We start from the raw sequence: 23,699 nt of genomic DNA on the forward strand, positions 1-23,699 counted from the left end.
CCAGGAAGCAAATGAGCTGCGGCCAGTTGGGCATGATGGACTAACAGCGTTTGGGAGGCTAAGGCAGGAGGACCAGGTGTTCAGGGCCAGCCTGGGCAACGTAGACACAATCTGAAACACACACAGAGACTGTCTCAGGGCCAGTGAAAGGGCTCAGTGGGTAGGGGACTTGCTGCCAAGCCTGACAGCTGGAGTTCGATCCCCCAGAAGAACCCACATGGTGTAAGGAGAGAACCGGCTTCCAGAAGTGTGTCTGTCCTCTGACTCCGCTCACGCGCGTACGTACACACACACACACACACACACACACACACACACACACACACACACAAATAAACAAACAATTAAAATGTAAAGAATTCTAAATCATAGAAACTCGCATGCTTTTGCCTTCTTCGTCCCTTATTATCTCTGCACCAGGGACTGCTGGCACTGTCTGAAATTTGGACTGCCACCCTCCACCCTTGACATGGTCCCAGCACACGAGTGGGGGAGAGGAGCTGGGGAATGAGTTAAACACCCCGCAGTGTGAGGGCCGTCCCTCCCGCCCAGGGGTCGCCTGAGCCAACACACAGCGGTGTCTGGGCTGAGGAGCCAATATCTGGTTTGGGAGGGGGCAACAAGATGGTTCAGTGAGTCAAGGTGCTTGCCGCTAAGCCTGTGGACCCGAGTTCAAATCTGAGGGTGGAAGGAAGGAACAAACTTCCTGCAGGCTGTCTTCAAGGCCCCCATAATACAGCAAATCACTATTCTGTTGTTCCTCCGCAGGGCAGACACTGCTTGGGGACAAGCACATGACACCTGTCCCCACACCCTCGGGGGCCTGAGAGGTGCCCAGCCACCACCTCCCAAGTAAGCAATGCAACCTTTTTCCGCATACTGCTAATTAGTCAGGGATGTCTGAACAACCCCTTCTGCCCTCCATACAATGTGGACCCGTTTAAAAACTCAGATCATTCTGGTTTTTAAATTTTATCCATTTATTTATTTGTTTTCACAGATCATTCTCAAGTCTGGGCCTGCTGTACCCGAAATCCTCCGGGAGTCAGAGGAGGGAGAAGCTGTGTGTGCAGGCGCTAGAGACCAGCCCAAGTTGCCGTTGAACCAGACTGGGGGAGCCAGGGGTGTCGCGGCCTTAGCAAAGCAAAGGAAGGACATTCCAGACAGGTGCAAACACCCAGGCATGGTGACAGCCCAAGGGGCGGACCGGGCTGAGTAAGAAGGATGTGGGGATGGAGGGTGTGGGTGCTATGAGGACAGGGAACACCTCGGGAAAGGCAGAGACTCCCCACAGAGGCTGAGTGGAGGTGGGGACTTGCCCTGAGGCGCCTGGAGATGCAGGGTGGGTATCACCAGGCAGGCCATTAATCACGCCAGGCTGCGCCTCACACTGAGCCAGGCTGCTTGCTCTGGAGCCTCCTTCCAGGGGCCCAGAGTTAGGTGGGGCAGCCTCTGGTCGTGAGAGGGATGCTATGAAGGATGGGCTAATCCCTGTCAACCAAGACGCTCTTCATTTCTCTTTCTCATTTTCGAGGGTGTGTGTGTGTGTGTTGATTGTATGAGGTGGGGTGTATGTGGATGTCCAAGCTGACGTCCAATGTCTGGACTTATTTTTGATCCATTGTTTGAGACTGAGGAAGTCTGTCCACCAAATCCAGAGCTCACTGCTCTGGCTAGTCTTCCCCAGCTGGCTTGCTCTGAAGAGTCTGTGTCTCTACCTCCTGAGGCTAGATACAGTGGGCTGCCATGTCCATTTGGCAGTTCATGTGAGTTCTGGAGATCCCAAGTCTAGCCCCCATGCTCGGGTGTGTTAACCACTGAGCAGTCTCCCCAATCCTATTTGCTTATTTTTGAGATGCTCTTGCTGTATTGCCCAGCCTGCCTCAAACTCACTGTGTAGCCCAGGCTGGCCCTGAACGTCCTGATTCTCCTTGTCTCCACCTTCTGCATGTGCCACCTGGTCTGGCTGTGAGACATTCTTTCTGTCTCTTCTAAAGTTATAATATATACATTATATAATATATAATAATAATATATACATTATATGTAATATATTTATTAGTGTGTAGTGGGGGAAGTCAGTTCTTTCCTTTCTCTCTTGTGGGTTCCAGAGAATGAGCTTAGGTCATCAGGCTTGGTGGCTAGCGCCCTTATCTGCCGAACCTTCTCGCCGGACCTTGATGCAGTGGCTTGGTCTCATACAGCTGTCCAGGCCACTCTGCCTCCAGCTCCTCTAGCCCAGAGCTGTCTCCCAGCCCAGCACTGCCTATGTCTCCCCAGGAGAAAAGGGGGTCCAGTCATGAGATCTGAATAGTGTTGACAAGGGGGATCCATGATTATGAAGTTTCCAAACGGAACTTTCTGTAAAGTGAGTACAGAGCTGGATGAAGTCAAGAGAACTGCTTTTAGATTCTCAAAGGGATCGAGGTGGCCCTTCCCAAGTGTGGCTGAGCAGGGTCACTGGGAAGGACACTGGCAAGAATGACTGGGCTGGACCCTGTCTGAACACTGACCGCTGTGTGATTATGAGCTCTTCTGGAGGACTCGAATTGAATTCTTTTTTGTTTTTGTTTTTTTCCAGACAGGGTTTCTCTGTGTAGCCCTGGCTGTACTGGAACTCACTCTGTAGACCAGGCTGGTCTCAAACGCAGAGATCCGCCTGCCTCTGCTTCCGATTGCTGGGATTAAAGGTGAGTATTACTACCGACAGGCTTCTGAGTTCAATTCTCAGCACTCACATTGGGTGGCCCACAACTGCCTATAACTCCAACTCTGGGGAATCCAGCACCCTCCCCTCTGGGCACCCCCATCTCCCCACACACATATACACACACACTCACATAAATAAATTTTAAATTTTTAAAAAGATTTATTTATTATGTATACAGTATTCTGCCTGCATATATGCCTGCAGACCAGAAGAGGGCACCAGATCTCATTACAGACAATTGTGAGCCACTATGTGGTTGCTAGGAATTGAACCAGGGTCCTCTGGAAGAGCAGCCAGTGCTCTTAACCTCTGAGCCTTCTCTCTAGTCCAAAAAAATTAAATTTTTGAAACGATTTATTTTATTTCTTACTATCTGTGGTATGTTGGGGCAGGATACCCGCAGGTTCCAGAAGAGGCCAGAGGCATCAGATCTCCTGGAACTGGAGTTACAGGCACATGTGGCTGCTGGGATCCAGCCTTGGGTCCTCTGGAAGAGCATCAAATGCTCTTAACTGGTGACTCATCTCTCCAGCCTCTAGAACGTTTTTTTTTTTTTTTTTTAACTAGAATATCTTGCTTTTACTCACATACGTAGACATATATATGACACTTGTCGGCATGCGTGTGTTTGTGCATAGAATGCATCTTGATTGTATCCCCCCAGCTCCCCCTCTCCCTCCCACTCCCAACATGTCCCCCTCCCCCTCCTCACCCTCGCCATTTGTTTTTGTAAACCTGTTGAATCCAGTCAGTGCTGCGGCAGGAACGTCGGCCCATCTTGCTGGGTTCATTGCGTGCAAATAACCATAGCTGCTGTGTTCATGAGTGCAACCGTCACGTCCTGTCCAGAGGACAGCATTTCTCGGCAACTCCTCCCCATCCTCCAGATCCTCCGGTCCTTGTGCTCTCTCATCCTCCATCGTCCCCAAGCCGTGGGAGGCGGGGTGGCTGATGCAGGGCTGAGCATGCCACAGTCACTCTTGGCAGCTTGACCGGTTATGAGTCTGCATTAACCACTGCCACGGCTGAGAGAAGCTTCCTGGGACAATTTTGGCAGTTAATTAATATAATATATGTTAATACTGCTCTGTTGATGTTTTTTAAGCATATATATATATGTATATATGTAACATATATATTCACACACACATATATTCACACACGTATATATTCAAAAGCTGATGTTACAGAGAGGCTGACTTACCTAAGGCCACACAGCCAAGTACATGGATTCAGAGCTGCAGTCAGGGTCACGGCTGCCAGGCCAGGCCCGCTTGGTCTCTTTGACCCTGATCAGAGACACAGATATTTACCTAGAAGGAGTGGAGCGGCCAGACCCAGTGACCTCTGTCCTGGAGATGCAGGTTGTCCCTGAGGTGACAGGCAGGGCACAAGGGAGTCTGGGCAGGGTCATGACCCCATCGCCACAGCTGGCAGGTCATGTGAGCTGGCACAGCCCCCGGCAGGAAGGTAAGCTGGCTCCACAGGTGCAAAATGACAGCCGCCCCGTGGTACCAAGAGCTGTGACCAAGCCCCACCCACACCCGCCATCCCCTCCTCCACCACCAATGAGTGCTACTCCGGTTCTCAGAAGGAACTGGCATCCGACAGACAAAGACCTGACCCTCCTGAACTCAATGTTCCCGTCTAGGGGAACAAACAGTCAGCACATTAACGAGAGTCACAGAAGGGCTTGGGGAGAGTGAGGCCAGGCAAGGCCGGTGGATTGTGGCTGCGTCCGGTTCTGCAGGGAGGGAGGGGTTACCTCAAGCAAGGCCTGAAACTGCAGCCTTGTGTCAGTCATCACAGTCTCCTCCTTCCCCGCCAGGTGGATGGTGCTGTCCTGATTAACAGGTGACAAAGTCCAGAGACATGCACTTATCTTCTCAAGGTCACACAGCGGCAAAGGGTAAGAATCAAACTCAGCCAGGTCCTGGTCCTTGACACTGACCTGCAGGGGCATGCCCAAAGAGTGTGGGGGTCCTGAGGCCTGGGGGTTCAGTGGGGTCATGGGGTCCAGAGCAGGCAGGGGTAATCCTGCTTTAAGATGGCTTTTTTTTTTTGGTTTTTCGAGACAGGGTTTCTCTGTATAGTTTTGGTGCCTGTCCTGGATCTCACTCTGTAGACCAGGCTGGCTTCGAACTCACAGAGATCCACCTGACTCTGCCTCCTGAGTGCTGGGATTAAAGGCATGTGCCACTGCTGCCCGGCTAAGATGGCTGTTTAAAGGTTTTTAAAATTACATGTGTCTGTGTGTGGGTCTGCACGTGTGAGTGCAGGTGCCCGAGGAGGGCCAGAAGAGGCGTATGACTTCCTGAGCTGGAGTTACAGGCAGTTGTGAGCCCCTAGACATCATAGGTGCTGGGAACCAAACTTGGGTTCTCTGAAAGACTATTCACAGGGCTGGAGAGATGGCTCAGTGGTTAAGAGCACCCACTGCTCTTCCAGAGGTCCTGAGTTCAATTCCCAGCAACCACATGGTGGCTCACAACCATCTGTAGTGAGATCTGGCTCCCTCTTCTGTATACATAATAAATAAATAAATCTTAAAAAAAGAAAAAAAAAACCCTAGTTCACACCCGTAATGGCTCAGCCATCCCTTTAGCCCCTTATGTTTTTTTTTTTAATCATATTGTATTTATTTACTTTGTGTGTACAAGTGTGTGCATTCCATAGTGTGTGGATCGGAAGACAACTGGTGGGAGTTGATCGTCACCTTTCCCCACAGGATCCCAGGGGATCGAACTCAGGTCACCAGGCTTGGCCGCAGGCACCTTGACCTGCTGAGCCCTCTCGCTGGCCCATACCCTGCTTTCCAATGTGCTTTTGTGACTTTTCTTGGTGGAAACAGAGGGAGATGCCTCTCTCCCCAACCGAAGCAAGGATCCCGTCCACATCCAGCTTGGCAGAGCAGTGGGTTTAATGGAGTTACTTGCAGGTGTGTGGGCCACACAGGCAGCTGAATCGCCCACAAAGTCATGATATCCCAGCATGGGTGACTCCGGAAGGCTGCACATCTGAAGTCCCCCTCTTAAGTCTTAGGGCATCGATAGCTCCCAAGACCCAGCTGGGGGCAGCTGGGATAGAGGGTACCGTGTGAGGAGGCCAGGCTCCCCCGTCACCGTGACCACCACGCCACAGTTTTGTTTCCTTGTCCTGTCCTGATTTGGGGCCAAGGGATTCTGAAGGTCACCTTGGCGATGGCTGTCCCACGAAGACGATGGCAGGTCATGCCTGGAGGAAACAGCAAACCGCACAGGATAGAAGCTTTGCTGTGGCAGCACCCAGAGAGGAGAGGACCCCAAGTTCCAGTCAGGTCCTCTATCACACTAGGTTGAGCTTTGTGAACACCTCATGTCAGGAGTCAGGAAAAGGGGCAGATGTGGCTCAGTTGATGGAGTACCCATTTGGTGTGCATGAAGCCCTGGCATTCATCCCCAGCAAGGCATAATTAGGCTTGGTGACCTACACTTTGGAATCCTAGCACCGAGGAGGTGGAAGCAGGCAGATCAGAAGTTCAAGGACACCTTTGGGTTATATAACGCGTTTGAAACTAGCCTGGACAAATCCCAGGACTGATCAAAGCCACTGAATAGTGATCCCACCCCTAGATGCTCCCCGGCGGCCCTCATTCCACACACACACTACTGCTCTAATCCAATCAGTGGGTCTTTAAATGGCGCCCCTCTCCTTTCCACTTGAACCCAGAAATCCAGGGTCATCTCTGGCTATTCATGCACCAAGGGCTGGAGAGATGACTCAGCCGTTAAGAGCACTGGCTGCTTTTCAAAGGACCCAGTTCAATTCCCAGCACCCACAAGGAGGCTCACAACTGCCTGTAACTCCAATTGCAGATCTACCTCCCTCTTCCAGTCTCTTCAGGTATTGCACACATACAGTATACAAAACACCCACACATAAAAATAAATAAAAATAAATCTTTAATAAGAAAAAGGAAAAAAAATTATTGAGTAGCCACGGGGAGCAGGCAGAATACCTGGGGACCAATAGAGACAAGGGCAGGTATCCAGACACTCACAGGGGACAAAGTCAGACAGACAGACCTGCCTGGGACCACGTCTTCCGCGGAGTGGGTGGAGCGCTGTGAGGAGGTGTTGAGAGGCGTCTCTCAGACGAGTGGTCCTTACCGCCTTTCTCCACCAGGGTGCGCCATAGCCCAGCAGGCTGGGCAGGGCTACCCGGCTGAACCCAGTCGTTAAACACCAGCGATTTCATACAGCTCAGCCCAGTACTGCCGCTGTTGGCTTGGTTTCCATCTGTCTCCCCTTGGGATGGTTTGTCCCTGCATCCAGACCAGTCCTACAATGTGAAACAGACCCTCAAAAGACTAGTGGATTTTTTTTGGGGGGTGCAGGGGGCAAGGTTTGGTTGATTGGTTGTATGGTTGGATTTTTTTTGTTTTGTTTTTCTTTTTTCTTTTTCTTTTCTTTTCTTTCTTTCTTTCTTTCTTTTTTTTTTCTTTCTTTTTTTTTTTTTTTTGAGACAGGGTTTCCCTGTGTAGTTCTGGCTGTCCTGGAGCTCCCTCTGTAGCCCAGGCTGGCCTCGAACTCACAGAGATCCTCCTGCCTCTGCCTCCCAAGTGCTGGGATTAAAGATGTGTGCCACCACTGCCCAGCTGGGATTTCTTTTTTTAAGTGCATGTGTGTGTGTGTGTGTGTGTGTGTGTGTGTGTGTGTGTGTATTTGCCTGTGAAGGCCAGAGGTCAACACTGGAATGTTTTTCTCAATTAATCTCCCCTCCTCCCCCCCCCCCCCCCCCCCCGCTTTTTTTTTAATATCTATTTTAATTTGTGTGTATATCCCTCTTGTCTGCATGTGCACCACATGCACGCAGGTGGCCAAGAAAGTTGGCAGAGGGGGTCAGATCTAAGTCACAGGCAGTTGTGAACTGCTTAGTATGGGCACTAAGGACTCAACTAAGCTCCAAGAATAGAACGTGCTCTTAACTGCTGAGTCATCTCTCCAGCTCCCTTTGTAATTTTTTAAAATTTACATTTCATTTGTGTGTGTCTGTCTGTCTGTCTGCCTGTCTGTGGCGGAGATGCACTTGACACCACATTGAGGTCAGAAGACAGCTTTGGACAGTTGGTTCTCTTCTCTCGCCATGAGGGTCCTCGGATCCAGCTCCTGTCGGCAAAAGCCTTTGCCACTGAGACATCTTTATTTTGAGACAGGGTCTCTCCCTGAACCGGGAACTCCAGAGTTTGGCTAGACTAGCTGGCCAGCAAGCTCCAGAGAACCTCCCGCCCCTGCCTCCTCGGTGCTGGGATTACAGGTGTGTGCCTCCGTACTCGGCTTTTATATGTGGGTGCTAGGGACTTGTCCTCATGTTTACACGGTGCCTTACTTAGGGCTTTCTGTTGCTGTGAAGAGACACCATGACCACGGCAACTCTTAGAAAGGAAAACATTTAATTGGGGCTGGCTTACAGTTTCAGAGATTTAGTCTACTATCATCATGGCGGGACTTGGTGGCGTGCCGGTAGTTGTGGTGCTGGAGAAGGAATTGAGAGTTCTACATCTTTTTTTTTCGAGACAGGGTTTCTCTGTGTAGCTTTGCGCCTTCCCAGAACTCACTTTGTAGACCAGGCTGGCCTCGAACTCACAGGGATCCGCCTGGCTCTGCCTCCCGAGTGCTGGGATTAAAGGCATGCGCCACCACTGCCCGGCGAGAGTTGTACATCTTGATCCACAGGCAGCAGAAGGTGACTGCCACATTGAGCATGGCTTGAGCATACACGAGACCTCAAAGCCCACCGCCACAGTGACACACAACAGGACCACACCTCCTAATAGTGCCACTCCCTTTGGGGGCCATTTTCTTTTATACCACCACACACAGCAAGCACATTACCCATGGAGCCGCCTCCACAGCTCCTCAGAACACGAGTGTTGAATGAATCTGTGGACAAATGCTTTCTCCAGGTGTTGGCTCTTGCATTTATTTAACATTGGAGTTGGATGTGAGTTGGACTGGAGCCCGCTTACGACGACATCGCAATAGCTAAAGAGCCGGACAGAACTGCACTTGCTCGCTGTCCCCTGGCGGGGGCGGGAGAGTCTGATGGGTTCCTACCACCGTGCACCAGACCCAAGTTCAGCACGTCTCACATCGTCTCCTTCACTGTTAACTCTCTGGGAAGGGAGCTGGTTTCTGTTGCCTAACCCAGCCCAAAGCTTGCCCTAAGTCCTTGACCTCCTGTTCCCAGACTCCACTGGTGTATGCTCTCCTCCAGTGAGGAATAGATTCAACCTGCTCACGGCCGAGTTGAAACCCTACCCTACCGGCTTGGTGTGAGAACCTAGTTTGCCTGTATTTGGAATGACATGTTCCTAAGACTTTGTACAGTGCCCCAACACATACACTTACTGTTTTCCTGCTCTGTAATGGAGCCAAAGCGATCCACGTTTGGTAGCACTCTCCCAGCTGCTGAGGACGGAGGATGCTCTTGATTGATGCTGGAAGCAGCAGCCCCCTCACCCCTCACCCTCAGCCAGGTGACGGAGAGTTACAGGCTAGCCAGGGATACATAGTGAAACGTCTCAAAAAAACAAAAACAATTAAAAAATTAAAACCAGGTGCATACCCTGGGGACTCTAAGATAGGACACCTCAGAGACACCTGAGCATCCATGTTCACGGCTACTCTAGTCACAATCGGCAGGAAATGGAACCAGCCTACATGCCCATCAGCAGAAGAAGGATAAAGAGAATGTGTTACATAGGCACAGTGGAATTCCATGCAGCCGTGAAGAAGAATGAAGTCATGGCATTTGCAGGACAATGGATGGAACCCGAAGGTCATTACGCTAACTGAAGGAAGCCAGACCCAGAAATACAAATACCACACACATTTCTCTAACTGAGGATTCTAGATGCTAAGCTGCATCTAATGTGTATGAGTGTGGTGGTGGGGGAGGGTAGGTCATAAACTTCCGAAGAGAGCCCTTGAGAATGGAAGGAGAGATCTTAGAGAAGCAGAGGGAACAGAATCGTTGCCATGAAAGCAGAAGGGGTGTAGAGGGGACGGGGAGCTGCAGGGGGAGAGGGAGGGGCACGGGGAACAGAGAGAGATGTAGAGAGAACCAACAAGAACATTCTATGTATGAAAGGCTGTTATGAAACCCCTTGCTCTGTACGCTAATATAAAATAAAAGCTGAATCAAAGTGAGAAGAAGCAAAGAGGCCAGGGAGACATCTCGGTGAGCAAAAGTGCTAGCTGCAAAGCCTGGTGGCCTGATCTCTGGAACCCAGACAAGGGTGGCTGCAGAGCCGGAGAGGGGCTCAGAGTCGGAGAGATGCTGTAGAGCCGGGGCTCAGTGGTTAAGATGTTCGCTGCTCTCGCTGAGGGCCCAGGTTTTCAGCGCTCTCACAGCTCACAGCCACCTGTAGCTCCAGCTCCTGGGAGTCAGTGTCCTCTTATAGCCCCCAACGACACCTGCATACATGCGGTAGTCATACACACACACCTGCACACCCATGGCATTCACACACACACACATACACACACACACATCAAATAAAAACAAAAATAAATAAATCTCTCTTAAAAGCCAGATGCTGTGACTCACATCTGTAATCTCAGCCCTGCGGTGAGATTGAAGTGGAGACAGGAAAATTACCCAAAAGCCTATGGGCCCAGCCTGGAGTACAAGAGACAAGAGACCCTCCCCCCACCTCCCCCACCCCGCCCACAGCAACCTCAACAAGGTGGAAGGAGACAACAAAAACCCGCAAGTTGTCCTCTGCCCACACATACACACCTAACAATAATGAATAGAAAAAAATGAAAACTGGGCTGATAAGATGGCCCAGCAGTCACAGGGCCTCTGTTCTTACAGAGGACCAGACTCATGTTCCCAACACCCACATAAGATGGCTCACAACTGCCTGTCACTCCAGCTCTGGGGGATTAGATGTCCTCTCTGGCCTCTGAGGGCACTGACATTCATGTGCACGTACCCACAAACATACACACATATACACATAATTTTGTAGAAGGGAGCTAGAGGGATGGCTGGACAGTTAAGAGCATCAGCTGCTCTTGTAGAGGACCTGGATTTGGTTCCTGGCATGTAAATGGTGGCTGTAACTGCTGGTAACTCCAGTTCCAGGGATCCAAGGTTCTCTTCTGGCCCCTGTGGGCATCAGGCATTAATGTGGTGCATTCAGGCAAAACACTCATACACATAAAATAAAAATAAATAAATCTTTTTTTAAATGTTTAAAGTATTTTTCAACGTGGGGAGGGAAAGGTGAGTTTGTCTGGACATAACCTTACAAGCCAAGCTCCTATGTGTCACCTCTGTTTTACAAGGGCACTCATGTCAGGATGGGCTGAGACTTTGGTCTAAAGTCACACAGAGGGCGGCACCAGAGCTGGGAATTCAGGTCTCCTTCCAAAGCTGGGTTCCTGACTTTCTGTGACCCCCAGTACTGAAGTGCATCAGTGTCTGAGAGGGAGAGGGACGGAGGTCCTTGGAGCTAGGAGAGCAGAGCCCAGCTACCCATGATGCCCTTGGTGACCCTTCCCTCCTCCTCTCTTCCTAGTCCTCCTCCCCTCCCCTCCCCTCTCCTCCCCCTCCTGCCCCCAGTGACTCCCTTCACTGGATTGAAGGCAGTTCCCTCCAAGGCTGCCAGGCTGCTGAGTAAACCCCAGCCCAGCAAGGCCCAAGGTGAGGGTCATTGTCAGCTGAGTCTAAGGCCTGAGTCACTTCCTCACCCTTGCTCAAGAGGAGTCCAGAGTGGCCAGCTGTGCCAGGGGGACACCCTGGGCCTTGAGGGCTTTCCTGGGGTTCCTTACCTTTCTGGGCTCAGCTCCACCACACTGCAGAGATTCTAGCCCAGCTCTCTTCTCTCAACTCCGAAGGGAACCCTGTGTCTCAGGGCCGACCCTTGCCCTGGCTTATGTCTGGCCCTAGAATCTGGCTTCCGGAAGCTTAGTTCCTTAAACCAGAATCACCCATCCAAAGGGTCTCAAACCCCCACGGCCAGCCCTTCTTATCTAGGGACCAGTGAAAGGGCTGGGGCAGGAAATGGGGTGCATTGGGGGAACCACATCCTTACAAAGATTCCAGGTGGTTTGGAGAGCCACCGAGCCTTGCTGGCAAGAGCCTGGGCTCCAGGGCCCCCACGCTCACTTCCTCAGCCAGCTCAGTCCTCCTGCAGCCATGTGACCTTTAGCTAATTACTTAACCTCTCTGTGCCTGTTTGCCACTTCTCTGGTGAGGACACTCAGCCTGACTCACCAGGTCTTCTACCCCGGAGTGGAATATGTAAAACACTAATGGACGGCACATGCCAGGCACGTATGTTTATTAGATAATTTTTTCACGCCCAGTGGGCTGACTCTCTCATTCTTATACAAGCTTTGATACGTTCCCAAAGACAGATGCCCTGCCCACAACACGTGTTAAACATTTCTGTGGGGTTTTTCCCCAAAAAATGATCTGCAGACTGTGTGGGAGAAGCAGTTGGGCCGTTTGAGGTCTGCGGACAGCCTGATGGAAGCCTCCCTCCTCTGACTAGGAAGCAAGCTGGCCCCACTCCTTTTGCGGAGAAGCCAGGGAGGGTGGGGCACATCCACAGGGCATGCACAAGCTGTTCTTCCAGAGCACACGTGACTCAGATTGAGAACAGAATCGCCCTGGGACCACACAAGACAGTGCCATTCATGTGGCCTTCAATCAAGCAAAAACCAATACTCAGAATTGGATATTTACTCTGAAGACGGAGGCAGGGGAATGTCTATGAGTTAGAGACCAGCCTGGTCTACATAGAAAGTTCCAGGCCAGCTAAGGGCTACATAGTGAGACCCTGTTTCAAAAACCACCACCACCAATGACAAATAAACACACTCCCCTGGACATCTGAATCTTTGTGAGTAATGAGGACCATAGAATTAGCTGCTGTTGTCTCTGGATGTAAAACACCAGGCCTTTCATGGGAAGGACAGTTTGATGCCTGGATTGGATTTTGTTTCAGAAAAATGAGGAACGAGGAATAGATTCTGAGCCTGGTTAATGATGAACCTTAGGATCTGGGACTCTTAAAAAGAAAAGAAATCAACCAGGCTGTGGTGGCACACACCTTTGATCCCAGCACTTGGGAGGCAGAGGCAGGCAGATCTCTGAGTTCAAGGCCAGCCTGGTCTACAGAGTGAGTTCCAGGACAGCCAGGGCTACACAGAGAAACCCTGTCTCAAAAAAAAAAAAAAAAAAAAAAAAAAAAAAAAAAAAAAAAAAACCAGAAAGAAAAAAGAAAAGAAATCTGGGGTCACAGGAGCTCATTTAGAACCCCCTTCATTTTCATTTTAGGGCTCTTGTTTGTTGTTATATTTTTGTTTTTGGCTGCCCTCATCTTTGGTTTTTCAAGACAGGATCTCTCTGAGATGAAAGATGTGCGCCACCACATCCTGTTTTGTTTTGTTTTTCTTTTTCTTTATTTTTAACTATGTATATAATCACATAGGTTCTGGGAGCCGAACTCAGGTCCTCTTCAAGAGCGGCACAGGCTCTTAAATCTTTCCATTTTCAAGGTTGTGTTGAATCAGTGTCTCTCTATGTAACCTATGCTGGCCTCCAACCTGCTTTGTAGCCAAGGATGACATTATTTCCCTGCCTCTTTCCTTCCTTCCTTCCTTCCTTCCTTCCTTCCTTCCTTCCTTCCTTCCTTCCTTCCTTCCTTCCTTCCTTCCTTCCTTCCTTCCTTCCTCCATCCCTGCCTCCCTCCCTCCCTCTCTCCTTTTCTTCCTCTGTTCTCTCTCTCAGGATCTCACCCAATCTGGCCTTGAACTCACTATGTCCTGAACTGGACCCGAACTCATAGCAATCCTCCTGCCTCTGCCTCTCTTTTGCATAGAGTACAGACCTGAGCCACCATGCCTTGCATCAGTGGGGTTTTATTTCTCCAACTATCGACACCGGCCCCCACCCCCCACCCACAGCTCTTCCTACGGGGCTGGAGGGATCTAGGCAGCCTCGCAGGCTAGGCACCCCTTCCCGCAGGGCACCCCGCACCTGCAGCAGGTGGCTGGCGGGGGCCTGGGGCCTCCGAGGGGATGGGCGGAGTCCGGAGCGCGGGCGGCGGGGCGAGCCGGGGCGGGGACGCACCTGGGCGAGGCGGCAGGTGCGCCGCCCCACGGGGGAGGAGCGGGGACGGGGCGGGAGGGGACCGCGGCGGGACACCCGGGCCCGGAGCCCGCGGCCAGCCACCGCAGCCGCCGCGCAGGGCCGCCACCACGGGGTGCGGGATGAGCCTCACCCGGAAAAGGGGTTTCTACAAGCAGGACATCAACAAGACCGCCTGGGAGCTGCCCAAGACCTACCTGGCGCCCACGCACGTCGGCAGCGGGGCCTACGGAGCTGTGTGGTGAGACCCGGGGACCCCAGGAGGCAGAGGGGCCGCGGGCCACCCCTTGGCAGCCTCCCCGGGCTCAGCCGGCGGCAGTGGGGCCCCTGTGGGTTGAGCCGCTGCCGAATCTGGTTCTCCAAGGCTGTAACTTTTAAAAGGGACCTCGGAGTTGGTGGGGCAGATCCCTGCAGTTGCAGAGGAGGCCCCAAGAGGGGAACTTGCCAAATCGCAGAGTAGAGACTCCCGGCCTGCTCTGCATCCTGTCAGCAGCGTGAATTGTTCCTGCCCCTGTCCTGCTGCCCCTTTCCCGGTGCCCCCAGCCCCGGCGCCCGCGAGACACACACACACACACACACACACACACACACACACACACACACACACACACACACTCTGCTGGCCCCCAAATTCCTGGTCTCCAGCCAGCCCGGGGAATACAGAGTGGGGATGGCCGAGGACAGGGAGGGAGGGATCCCGAGTCCGGGCTCCGGGCGCCGCCCCTCCTCCTCACCTGCCTGTGACCCCGCAGCTCGGCCATCGACAAGCGGACAGGGGAGAAGGTGGCCATCAAGAAGCTGAGCCGGCCCTTCCAGTCGGAGATCTTCGCCAAGCGCGCTTACCGCGAGCTCCTTCTGCTAAAGCACATGCACCATGAAAACGTAGGATGCGGCCGGGGTGTGGATGTGTTGGGGTTCAGAGGGCAGGGAGAGAGGCCCAGGAGTGGCCTGCCCAGGGTCCTGGGTGCAGGGCCAGGAGAAAGAGTCTTCCTTGCTCCACCCTGGTTTCTCAGTTCCTTAGCCCAGTAAGAAGGTGCCAGGGCCTGCCCAGCTCACTTCCCAGAAAAAGGCACTACGTTATCTCTGTTTGTGAGGAGGAAGTAGGCACGGGGAAACTTTGTGATTGGCTCTGTGAGAACTCTTGTCCTGCTCCACCTGGACACTCAAGCTACTGCTGTCTCCATACTGGGACTCCAAAGCTGACAACAAATACTGAGTATAATGCATGCCAGGGGCTGGTTAACTTATATCATCCACAACACATACCATCAGTGGCACAGATGAAGAAACTGAGGCACAGAAAGGTTCCCGGGTTATGCCAGTCATCAGCGGCAGAGCTGAGGTTGGAGGTCAAGGCAGTCTGATGCCTGGCCATTTGACCATTCTGTCTGATGGAAACAGCCAGTGATCCAGCTCTGGACTGGGCAGAAGGGCTGGAGTCCATTTCAAATAGTGATTTCAGAGCGCTGTACATTGTGAGCCCTGAAGCCTCCAGCCGGCCTCTCCATGGCGGCCTCCAGCTGTGAGGTGAAGGGGGCTTGCCCCTGGCTCTGAGTGAGTCCTGTGGCAGGCAGGGACAGACTGACAGGCACAGCTGGAGACCCAAGGTCCAAGGCTGGAGCTGAGGTCCAAGGTCCTAAGGCCTTTCACGCCCCCCACCCTGCCCCCGCCATTGACCCTCATGCTTTGTCCCTTAGAAGGGGGTTTGTTCACCCCGCACCCTGAACTTGGGAGCAAGGGGCTGACCTTCATTGTTACTGCAAACTTCCTTTTCTGCCTGGGCCCCCACACTGTTCTGTGCCAGCTGGGGCTACCTGTTGCAGCAGAGGGTGACTTGGATGGTGGCCCTGGGTGGCTGAGACCCTGGGGAGAAGGAAGAGAGGTGGTGGCCTCACTGGTGACCCTTCCCACAGGTCATTGGACTCCTGGATGTCTTCACCCCTGCCTCTTCTCTTCGGAACTTCCAAGATTTGTGAGTCAGGCTGCACTGGGTTTGGGCGATTGTCAGATCTTAATGGCGGCGGGCGAGTATTTTGGAGGAGGGTAGCTTCCAGGGCTGCGTGGAAAGGGGGTCTCATGCCTCTTTGCTGGAGAGGTTCCTCAGCTCTGGGTGCAAGGACTGTAGGGTGCCTGGCTCCTCAGAGCACAGCTCCTACACTTGTTACCAGGCCCTGGTACCATGAAGATGACTGCTGGTCTTCCCAGGGTGTGCTCTAACTCCCCTCACCAATTCCTGGTCCTCCCAGGGTGTGCTCTAACTCCCCTCACCAATTCCTGGTCCTCCCAGGGTGTGCTCTAACTCCCCTCACCAATTCCTGGGGGTCAGGTGTGACTTTGGACCTCAGGATACCTAGAGTTTTTTTCCTAGCAGGAGGTGGGGGTGAGGATCAGGGAGGCCTGGACAATCTGGCTCATGGAGTTTGGCTGCCAGAAACAGGCAGAACGTTTAGCTGCGAAGTGTCAGGTTCTGCCGGCGCGTGCCTGGGCAAGGATGAACTGTGTGGATGACACTGAGAATCGTGTGAGTGACAGCCCAGAGTGACAGCCCAAAGCAGCCTCCATCCAGCTGCTTCTCACCCTGCCTCAGTGCCACAGAGGTTGTGGGAACGTTTGGAATCTTGTGTTGTGTTTAGACAGGATCTCTCATGTATCACAGGCTGGCCCCCAACTACCTAAGTAGTCAAGGATGACCTTGAACTTCTGATCCTCCTGCCTCCAATTCCCAAGTGCTCGGATTCCAGGCGTTGGTGCTAGGAATTGAACTCAAGGCTTTGTGCATGCTAGGCAAGCACTCTGCCAACTGAGCTGCACCCCCAGCCCACCGGCTATGGAAGTTTTAAGCAGGATGTTGGTACTATCTGTCCAATTTGGGGGACATGGCCAGCAGCTATGAGAAAGGAGCAGGGAGTGGGAGACCTGGGCAGAAGCAGCAGTGTTGAGGACCCCGACTTTGATCTTCAGTACAGTGTGGGGTACAGAGGAGAGATCTGAGACCCACGCAGGCAGCACTGTTTGGATATGGCGGCTGAGGGAGGTTGGTGCCGGTGGTCAGGAGTCTCAGTTCAGGAACCCAAGGCAGAAGAACAGACCCGGAGCGAAAGATAAGGAACTCCACCTTGGGTCTTTGCCTCAGACAGAGCAGAGCCTGTGGAACGGTAGGAGAGGACAGTGTGCATGTAGACCAGTCTAGAATCGTCTCCATGGGTGATAGCTAAAGCCAGGGGACAGGTCATGGCCAAACGGGATGCAATGATGTTGATCCAGAGTCCCCGTTTGCTGGAAGGTACGAGGGGTGAGCAGATGAATTGAAGACAGAGGAGGGCTGGCGGCAACCGTGAGGGAGTGGACACTTAGCAGAAGGACACACAGGAAAAGAAAGAGGAGTCTGTGTTCGCGAGGTGCTCATTGGCGACCACGGTCCCAGCAGGGTAGGACAGAAGCATGACAAGGCTGTGAGTGTCTGAAGGCAGAGAAAATGGTGAACTGCTTCTCCAAGGCTGGAGAAGGAAGAGAGGCTTAAAGATTTATTTAAAGGTGTGTGTGTGTGTGTGTGTGTGTGTGTGTGTGTGTGTGTGTGTGTGTGTGTTCATGGGTGCACATAAGGGAAGGTGCCCCTGAAATTACAGGCCGTTGTGAGTTGCCTTATGAGGATGCTAGGAATCAAACTTGGGTCCTTTAGGAAGAGCAGCAAGTGCTTTTTTCTTTTTCTTTTTTAATTATTTAAGGTCAGATCTTGGCGTTACAGTTGTGAGCTGCCATGTGGGTGCTGGGAATTGAACCTGGGACCTCTAGAAGAGCAGTCAGTGCTCTTAACCGCTGAGCCATCTCTCTAGCACTCCCCCCCCCCCTTTTTGTTTTTCTTCAGTTTTTTGAGACAGGTTTTCTCTGTGTAGCCCTGGCTGTCCTGGAACTTGTAGACCAGGCTGGCCTTAAACTCACAGAGATCCACCTGCCTCTGGGGTTAAAGGCATGCACCTCAACTGCCTGGCTGCAGCAAGTGCTCTTAACTGCTGAGTGACCCCTCTGTCCCTCAGCAATAGCTTACAGAAGCAAAGGACCAGGCGAGGTGGTGTACATGTGTAATCCCAGCACTCCGGCGGCAGATGGAGCCCTGCGAGTTCCAGGTCAGCCTTTTCTACATTTTCAGTTCCAGGTCAGATGGGGCTACGTGAGACCCTGTCTCAAAATAAAAGCAAATGTGTGTGTGTGTGTGTGTGTGTGTTTCACTCACTTTAGGGGACTGAGGATGTAGCTCAGTGGGCAGAGTACTTGCCTAGCATGCAGCGGCCCTGGTTCCATCCCTAACTGAGTAAATTGGGGATGGCAGTGAGTGCCAGTGATGGCAGCGTTGGAGAGAGACGGCAGGATGAAAAGTTCAAGGTCATCTTCGGCCTCATGGCGAACTGGAGACAAGTCTGGGATACATGAGATCCTGTCTCAAGAGGGACATTATATATATAATGGTGTGTGTGTGTGTGTGTGTATGTATTATACACACACACTTTTTATAACCTATTGCGTTTTGTCCTAAACGTTGCTATGACCACCTTGAGTCACACAGCTCTGGGTTGCTGACATTGACCTGCTTCAAAATCCCACTTGGGGGCTTCATAGCACAGGCCCCTTCTCCCACTTGGGGGCTTCTTCCTCCGCCCACTGAAGATTGTTTCCTGTTTCCTTCCTGGGAGGGCAGACTAGGCATGACCCTCCGGTGGGAGGAACTTTGGGGTGGAAGCAGGAGGAAATGCTGGCAGATGCTGCTGCCTCACAGCTGGTCTGCTGCGGTCGCGGAGGAAGGCAGAGCCAGGGTACCTTTGAGGAGTGTGAACACAGCCATCTGGTTTTGCCGAGTATGCTCCAAGGCTGGTGTTCACCCTGAGCTCTGCCAGCCAGGCTGCTGTGCAGGGATGGCAGGAGCTCAGGCTGGGTACTCTGGGTTCTTCTTTGTTTTGTGTGGATGTGTTCATGCGTATGGAGATGCATATGTGTATACAGGCATGCATGCATATGTGTGTATATGTGTGTGTTTGTGTGTGTCTGGTCAGAGGTAAAAAGGTCAACCTCAGATGTTGTTCCTCAGGCACTATCTACCCTGTTTTCTTTCTTTTCCTTATAATTGTTTGTAGCTGAACGTTTTTTTCTGTGTTCCACCCGGTCCACGGCCACTCAGACCCAAGTAAACACACAGAGGCTTCTATTAATTAAAACTGCTCTGCCATTGGCTCAGGCTTACTCCGGACTAGCTCTTACACTGAAACTCAGCCCATTTCTGTTCCTCTGTATGTCACCACATGTTCTGTGGCTTTACCTGTGTGCCATTACATGCTGCTTCCTGGATGGCGTCTCCTGACTCAGCCTTTCTCTTCCGAGAATTCTGCTTGTCTGCTTATCCCACCTATACTTCCTGCCTGGCTACTGGCCAATCAGCGTTTTATTAAACCAGTGTAGAAAAGCATTATTCCCACAGCAATTGTTTGTAGTTTGTGTGTGTATGTGCATGCCTCTGCATGAGTTTATGTACACCGTATGCATGCAGGTGCCCACAGGGGCCAGCAGAGGGCGTCAGGTCCTCTGGAACTGGAGTTACAGGTGACTGTGAGCCTCCTGATGTGGGTCTGGGAACTGAACCTGGCTCCTCTGCAAGAACAGTGAGTGACCTTTGCTTACTGCTGGGCCGTCTCTTCAGTCCCCTTCCTTGTTTTCTGAGACAGGGTCTCTCACTGGCTTGGCAATCAAGCTAGGCTGGCTGGCTAATGAGCCCCGGGGACCCTCCTGTCTCCACCTTCCCCGCACTGGATTACAACTGAACCCATCACACCCAGCCCTGTACGTGGGTGCTGAGGCTTGGGCTCGGGTCCTCACGCAAGCGAGTCCTGTGTCAGCCGACCCATCTCTCTAACCCTGTCTTCTGCTATCACTGTTTCTTTGTTTTGTTTTTGTTTTTTGAGACAGGGTTTCTCTATGTAATAGTCCTGGCTGTCCTAGAACCAATATATAGACCAGGCTGGCCTCGAACTCAGAGAGATCCACTTGCCTCTGCCTCCCAAGCGCTGGGACCAAAGGCGTGTGCCACCACTGCCCGCGCATTGTTGGTTTTGGTTTTGGTTTTGGGTTTGGTTTTGTTTTGAGACAAGGTTGTGTCGTGTAGACCAGCCTGCCCTGGGAGTCACCATGTAATACAGGCTGACCTTTAACATGTGGCAATCCTCCCACTTGAACTCTGCAAGTGTTGGGATTACAGGCATGAACTATCACCCCTGACTCCTCTTACACCCTCTTGCCTGGCATTGTCTCTCAGGCTCCTGTTGTGCCCAATTCCACCCCTCTGGGGTCACATCTGGGCCTGTGGGAGGCTGGGGACTGTGCTAAAAAGCCTCCTGCCTTCCAGTTACCTGGTGATGCCCTTCATGCAGACGGATCTGCAGAAGATCATGGGGATGGAATTCAGTGAGGATAAGGTCCAGTACTTGGTGTACCAGATGCTTAAAGGTCTAAAGGTAAGTGTGGCCTGCATGGTGGCCAAGAGCTGCTCAGTGTTGAGACCTGGCTCACTGTGGGGGGGGGTGGGGAGGAGGGTTTGGCACCAGGGTGGGAGCTGGGACCTCTGACTCGCCATTCTCTCTCTCTCTCTCCCTTTCAGTACATCCACTCAGCTGGTGTCGTCCACAGGGTGAGTGAGCTTCCTCTGCCATGGTTCTCTGGGACCCTGGAGCCCTTCTGCAGGGTGTGGGGTAGGAACTGGGCGCTTTGGTGGCCAATAGATTGGGAGCAGTAGAGTGACAGTTCTCAGGATCACAGGCTGTGGCTGTTTCAGCCTTGAGAAGATGAATGTGGTAGTGTGGCTGTGTTGAGGGGGAGGGAGAGACACTTCGGGGTGTTGCTGCCCACTGAACCCTGTGCGGGCGGGCACTTCAGGCTGCAAGGACAGGAACATGGTGGAAAAGGATGTAGAGTCCAATGTCATTTTATACATGAGGAAGCAGGCTCGGAGGGGAAGTGAAGTGGCCAGCTGTTGGTGCAGTATGGCATGAGCGTGTCTGTGTCTGTGTCCGTGTCCGTGTGTCCGTGTGTGTGTGTGTGTGTGTGTGTGTGTGTGTGTGTGTGTGTGACAGATCCAAGACCACCTGCTGGCTCTGCTTCAGCCTGGTGCTCCATCTGTCTTTCCTCCCAGGACCTGAAGCCGGGCAACCTGGCAGTGAATGAAGACTGTGAGCTGAAGGTGAGTGGGTCACAGTAGATCCATCGGAGCGGGAGGTGGGTGGAATTTGGGGTGGGGTGGGTTTTGTCCCTGGAGCCCCTCTCCTCAGCCAGCTGGTTCCCCTGCTGTCCCTTGAGCCGTAGATCCTGGACTTTGGGCTGGCGCGGCATGCAGACCCCGAGATGACCGGCTATGTGGTGACCCGCTGGTACAGGGCCCCTGAGGTGATTCTCAGTTGGATGCATTACAATCAGACAGGTCAGTGGTCGGTTGCCCAGGGTGGCCCTGGCGACCTGCTTTGCAATCATCAGATGTCCACACCCCTCCTTCCTTGCAGTGGACATCTGGTCTGTTGGCTGCATCATGGCAGAAATGCTGACCGGAAAGACGCTATTCAAGGGGAAGGACTGTATCCTTTGCCAGAGCAGATGATGTCCATCTGGGGACCCGTTCCCTCAGCAATGATATTTAAATGTGCCTCAGTGTGGCAGCAAGACAGGCCCCCTCAAGAATTATTTAGTTTATTTTTCAGACAGGATCTCACTATGTAGCTCTGGCTGGCCTAGAACTTGCCATGTAGTTCAAGCTGGCCTCAAACTCACAGAGCTCCGTCTGCCTCTGCAGTGCTGGGATTAAAGGTGTGCGCCACAGCATTTGACTTATTTTTTATTTTAAAACAGGGTCTCCTGTGTCTCAGGGCCTCAAGCTCATTATGTAGCCAAAGATGACTGTGATCCTTCCTGCCCCTCCCAAGTGCTAGGGTCACAAACATGTGTCACCATGCTGGGGTGAAACCCAGGGTTTCATGCATGCTAGGCAAGCAATCTTCTAAGGCCCAACCCCTAGAATGGTTTTAAAGATTTAATTTTGTGTGTGTGTGTGAGTCTGTGTGAGTGTGTGTGTGTGACTCTGTGAGTGTGTGTGTGTGAGTGCATGTGTGTGTGTGCATGTGTGTGTGAGTGTGAGTGTGTGCATGTCTGTGTGAGTGTACGCTGCATGTGTGCAGGTACCCTGAGAGGCCAGAAGAGGGCGTCAGATCCCCTGGAGCTGGAGTTGCAGGTTGGTTGTAAGGCACTTAACATGGGTTCTGGGCACTGAACCTGGGTCCTCTGGAAAAGCAGGAAGTACTCTCCAGCTCCCTAGACTGGTTTGAAAATGCAGATAATCAATTTATAAAAAACGAGTCCTTTCTGCCCCCACCTCTGTTAGGAATAAGTAGACGGGGAGCCCTCGGGGGCCTGGCAGGTGCAGGGACAGGGGGCCGCCCACCCAGCTCGAAATGAAGAGGGAACAGGGGAGGGTGCTTTGGAGGGGTGAGTCTCAGAAAGGCACACCCTGGGCAGCCTTCTCCTGACCTGGGCTGCCGGGAAGCCCTCCAGAAACCTGCTCCAACTGTCCCGAGAACTGGCCGCGGTTAGATGGGGCCGGGAGCCAGGCGTCTCTGCCAAGCTGGCTAGAGCAGGGCTGGGGTGGGGTGGGGAGGGCAGGCTCGGAACACCACGGAGAGCAAGGCTGTGCCTTAACCCGCTGCCAAGACCTGGACCAGCTGACCCAGATCCTGAAAGTGACCGGGGTGCCAGGGGCTGAGTTCGTGCAGAAGCTGAAAGACAAAGCGGTGAGTGGCGCCTTCCCGTGTGGTCGCCCTGCCCCGGCAGACCCCTCCTGTCCTCGCCCTGACAGGCCTTCAGACATCCTCCCTCTCCTCGGGCCGGAGCCTGAAGAATTCCGCGCTTTTCTGTCTTCCAGGCCAAATCCTACATCCAGTCGCTGCCCCAGAGCCCCAAGAAGGACTTCACCCAGCTCTTCCCACGTGCCAGCCCCCAAGGTGAGTCCCAGCCCCGGCCCCAGAGCGCTTGCTACCCACCCCGGCCGCCCCCCGTCTATCCCAGGCCAGGCACGGTGCTCACGGTCATGTCCCGGCAGCCGCGGACCTGCTGGACAAGATGCTGGAGCTGGATGTGGACAAGCGTCTGACAGCAGCTCAGGCACTGGCTCACCCCTTTTTCGAACCCTTCCGGGACCCCGAGGAGGAGACGGAGGCCCAGCAGCCATTTGATGATGCCTTAGAACACGAGAAACTCACTGTGGATGAATGGAAACGTAAGAGATGCCTCCTCCGCCCTCCCCTCCGCCCTCCCTCCGCCCTGGGCCTCAGGTGGCACACCCGTCCGCCAGTGCAGTCCGTCTCCAGTAGCGTTTTCTCCTCGGTTCGGGCTCCACTGTCTGAAGGGTGGGCTCTCTCTGCCCCCTTCTCCCTCCCCCTCCACACACACACACCTAAAATACTCACTTTCCACAGAGCACATCTACAAAGAGGTCTTGAACTTCAGTCCCATTGCCCGGAAGGACTCTCGGCGCCGCAGCGGCATGAAGCTGCAATAACTGTCCCGCCGCGGAGCGTGACGACTGTGACAGGACCACACTCTGCCTCAGGACCAATAGTTTTTTGTCACTACTTATGTCTCAGGGCTTATGGGAATGTAGCCTCCTGAGCAGACGGAAGTATCTCCCAGTGGCCTATCAGGCCCTAGGGAAGCAGAATTCCAACCTGCTGGTTGGGGGTTGGGGGGCTGGGGGTCCGGGGGGTCAGGGGTGGGGGGAGCTGTGATGGGAGCAGGCTGTATTAAAGCTCGAGTGTGGGCC

At 52.9% G+C, this 23,699-nt stretch overlaps 1 protein-coding gene across 1 annotated transcript; it reads left to right on the forward strand.

Moving 5' to 3' along the window:
• The first annotated feature begins 13,894 nt into the window (after nt 1-13,894).
• On the forward strand, nt 13,895-23,699 carry Mapk13 (mitogen-activated protein kinase 13). The gene is made up of 12 exons (XM_006983102.4): nt 13,895-14,099; nt 14,611-14,740; nt 15,772-15,830; nt 20,247-20,355; nt 20,499-20,528; nt 21,030-21,077; nt 21,200-21,314; nt 21,394-21,465; nt 22,592-22,671; nt 22,803-22,881; nt 22,980-23,156; nt 23,356-23,699. Exons 1-12 carry the CDS (start codon nt 13,981-13,983, stop codon nt 23,436-23,438), a joined length of 1,101 nt encoding a protein of 366 aa, XP_006983164.1. The 5' UTR covers nt 13,895-13,980; the 3' UTR covers nt 23,439-23,699.

Source organism: Peromyscus maniculatus, chromosome 21, assembly GCF_049852395.1.
Source record: "Peromyscus maniculatus bairdii isolate BWxNUB_F1_BW_parent chromosome 21, HU_Pman_BW_mat_3.1, whole genome shotgun sequence".
NCBI classification, from domain to species: domain Eukaryota; kingdom Metazoa; phylum Chordata; class Mammalia; order Rodentia; family Cricetidae; genus Peromyscus; species Peromyscus maniculatus.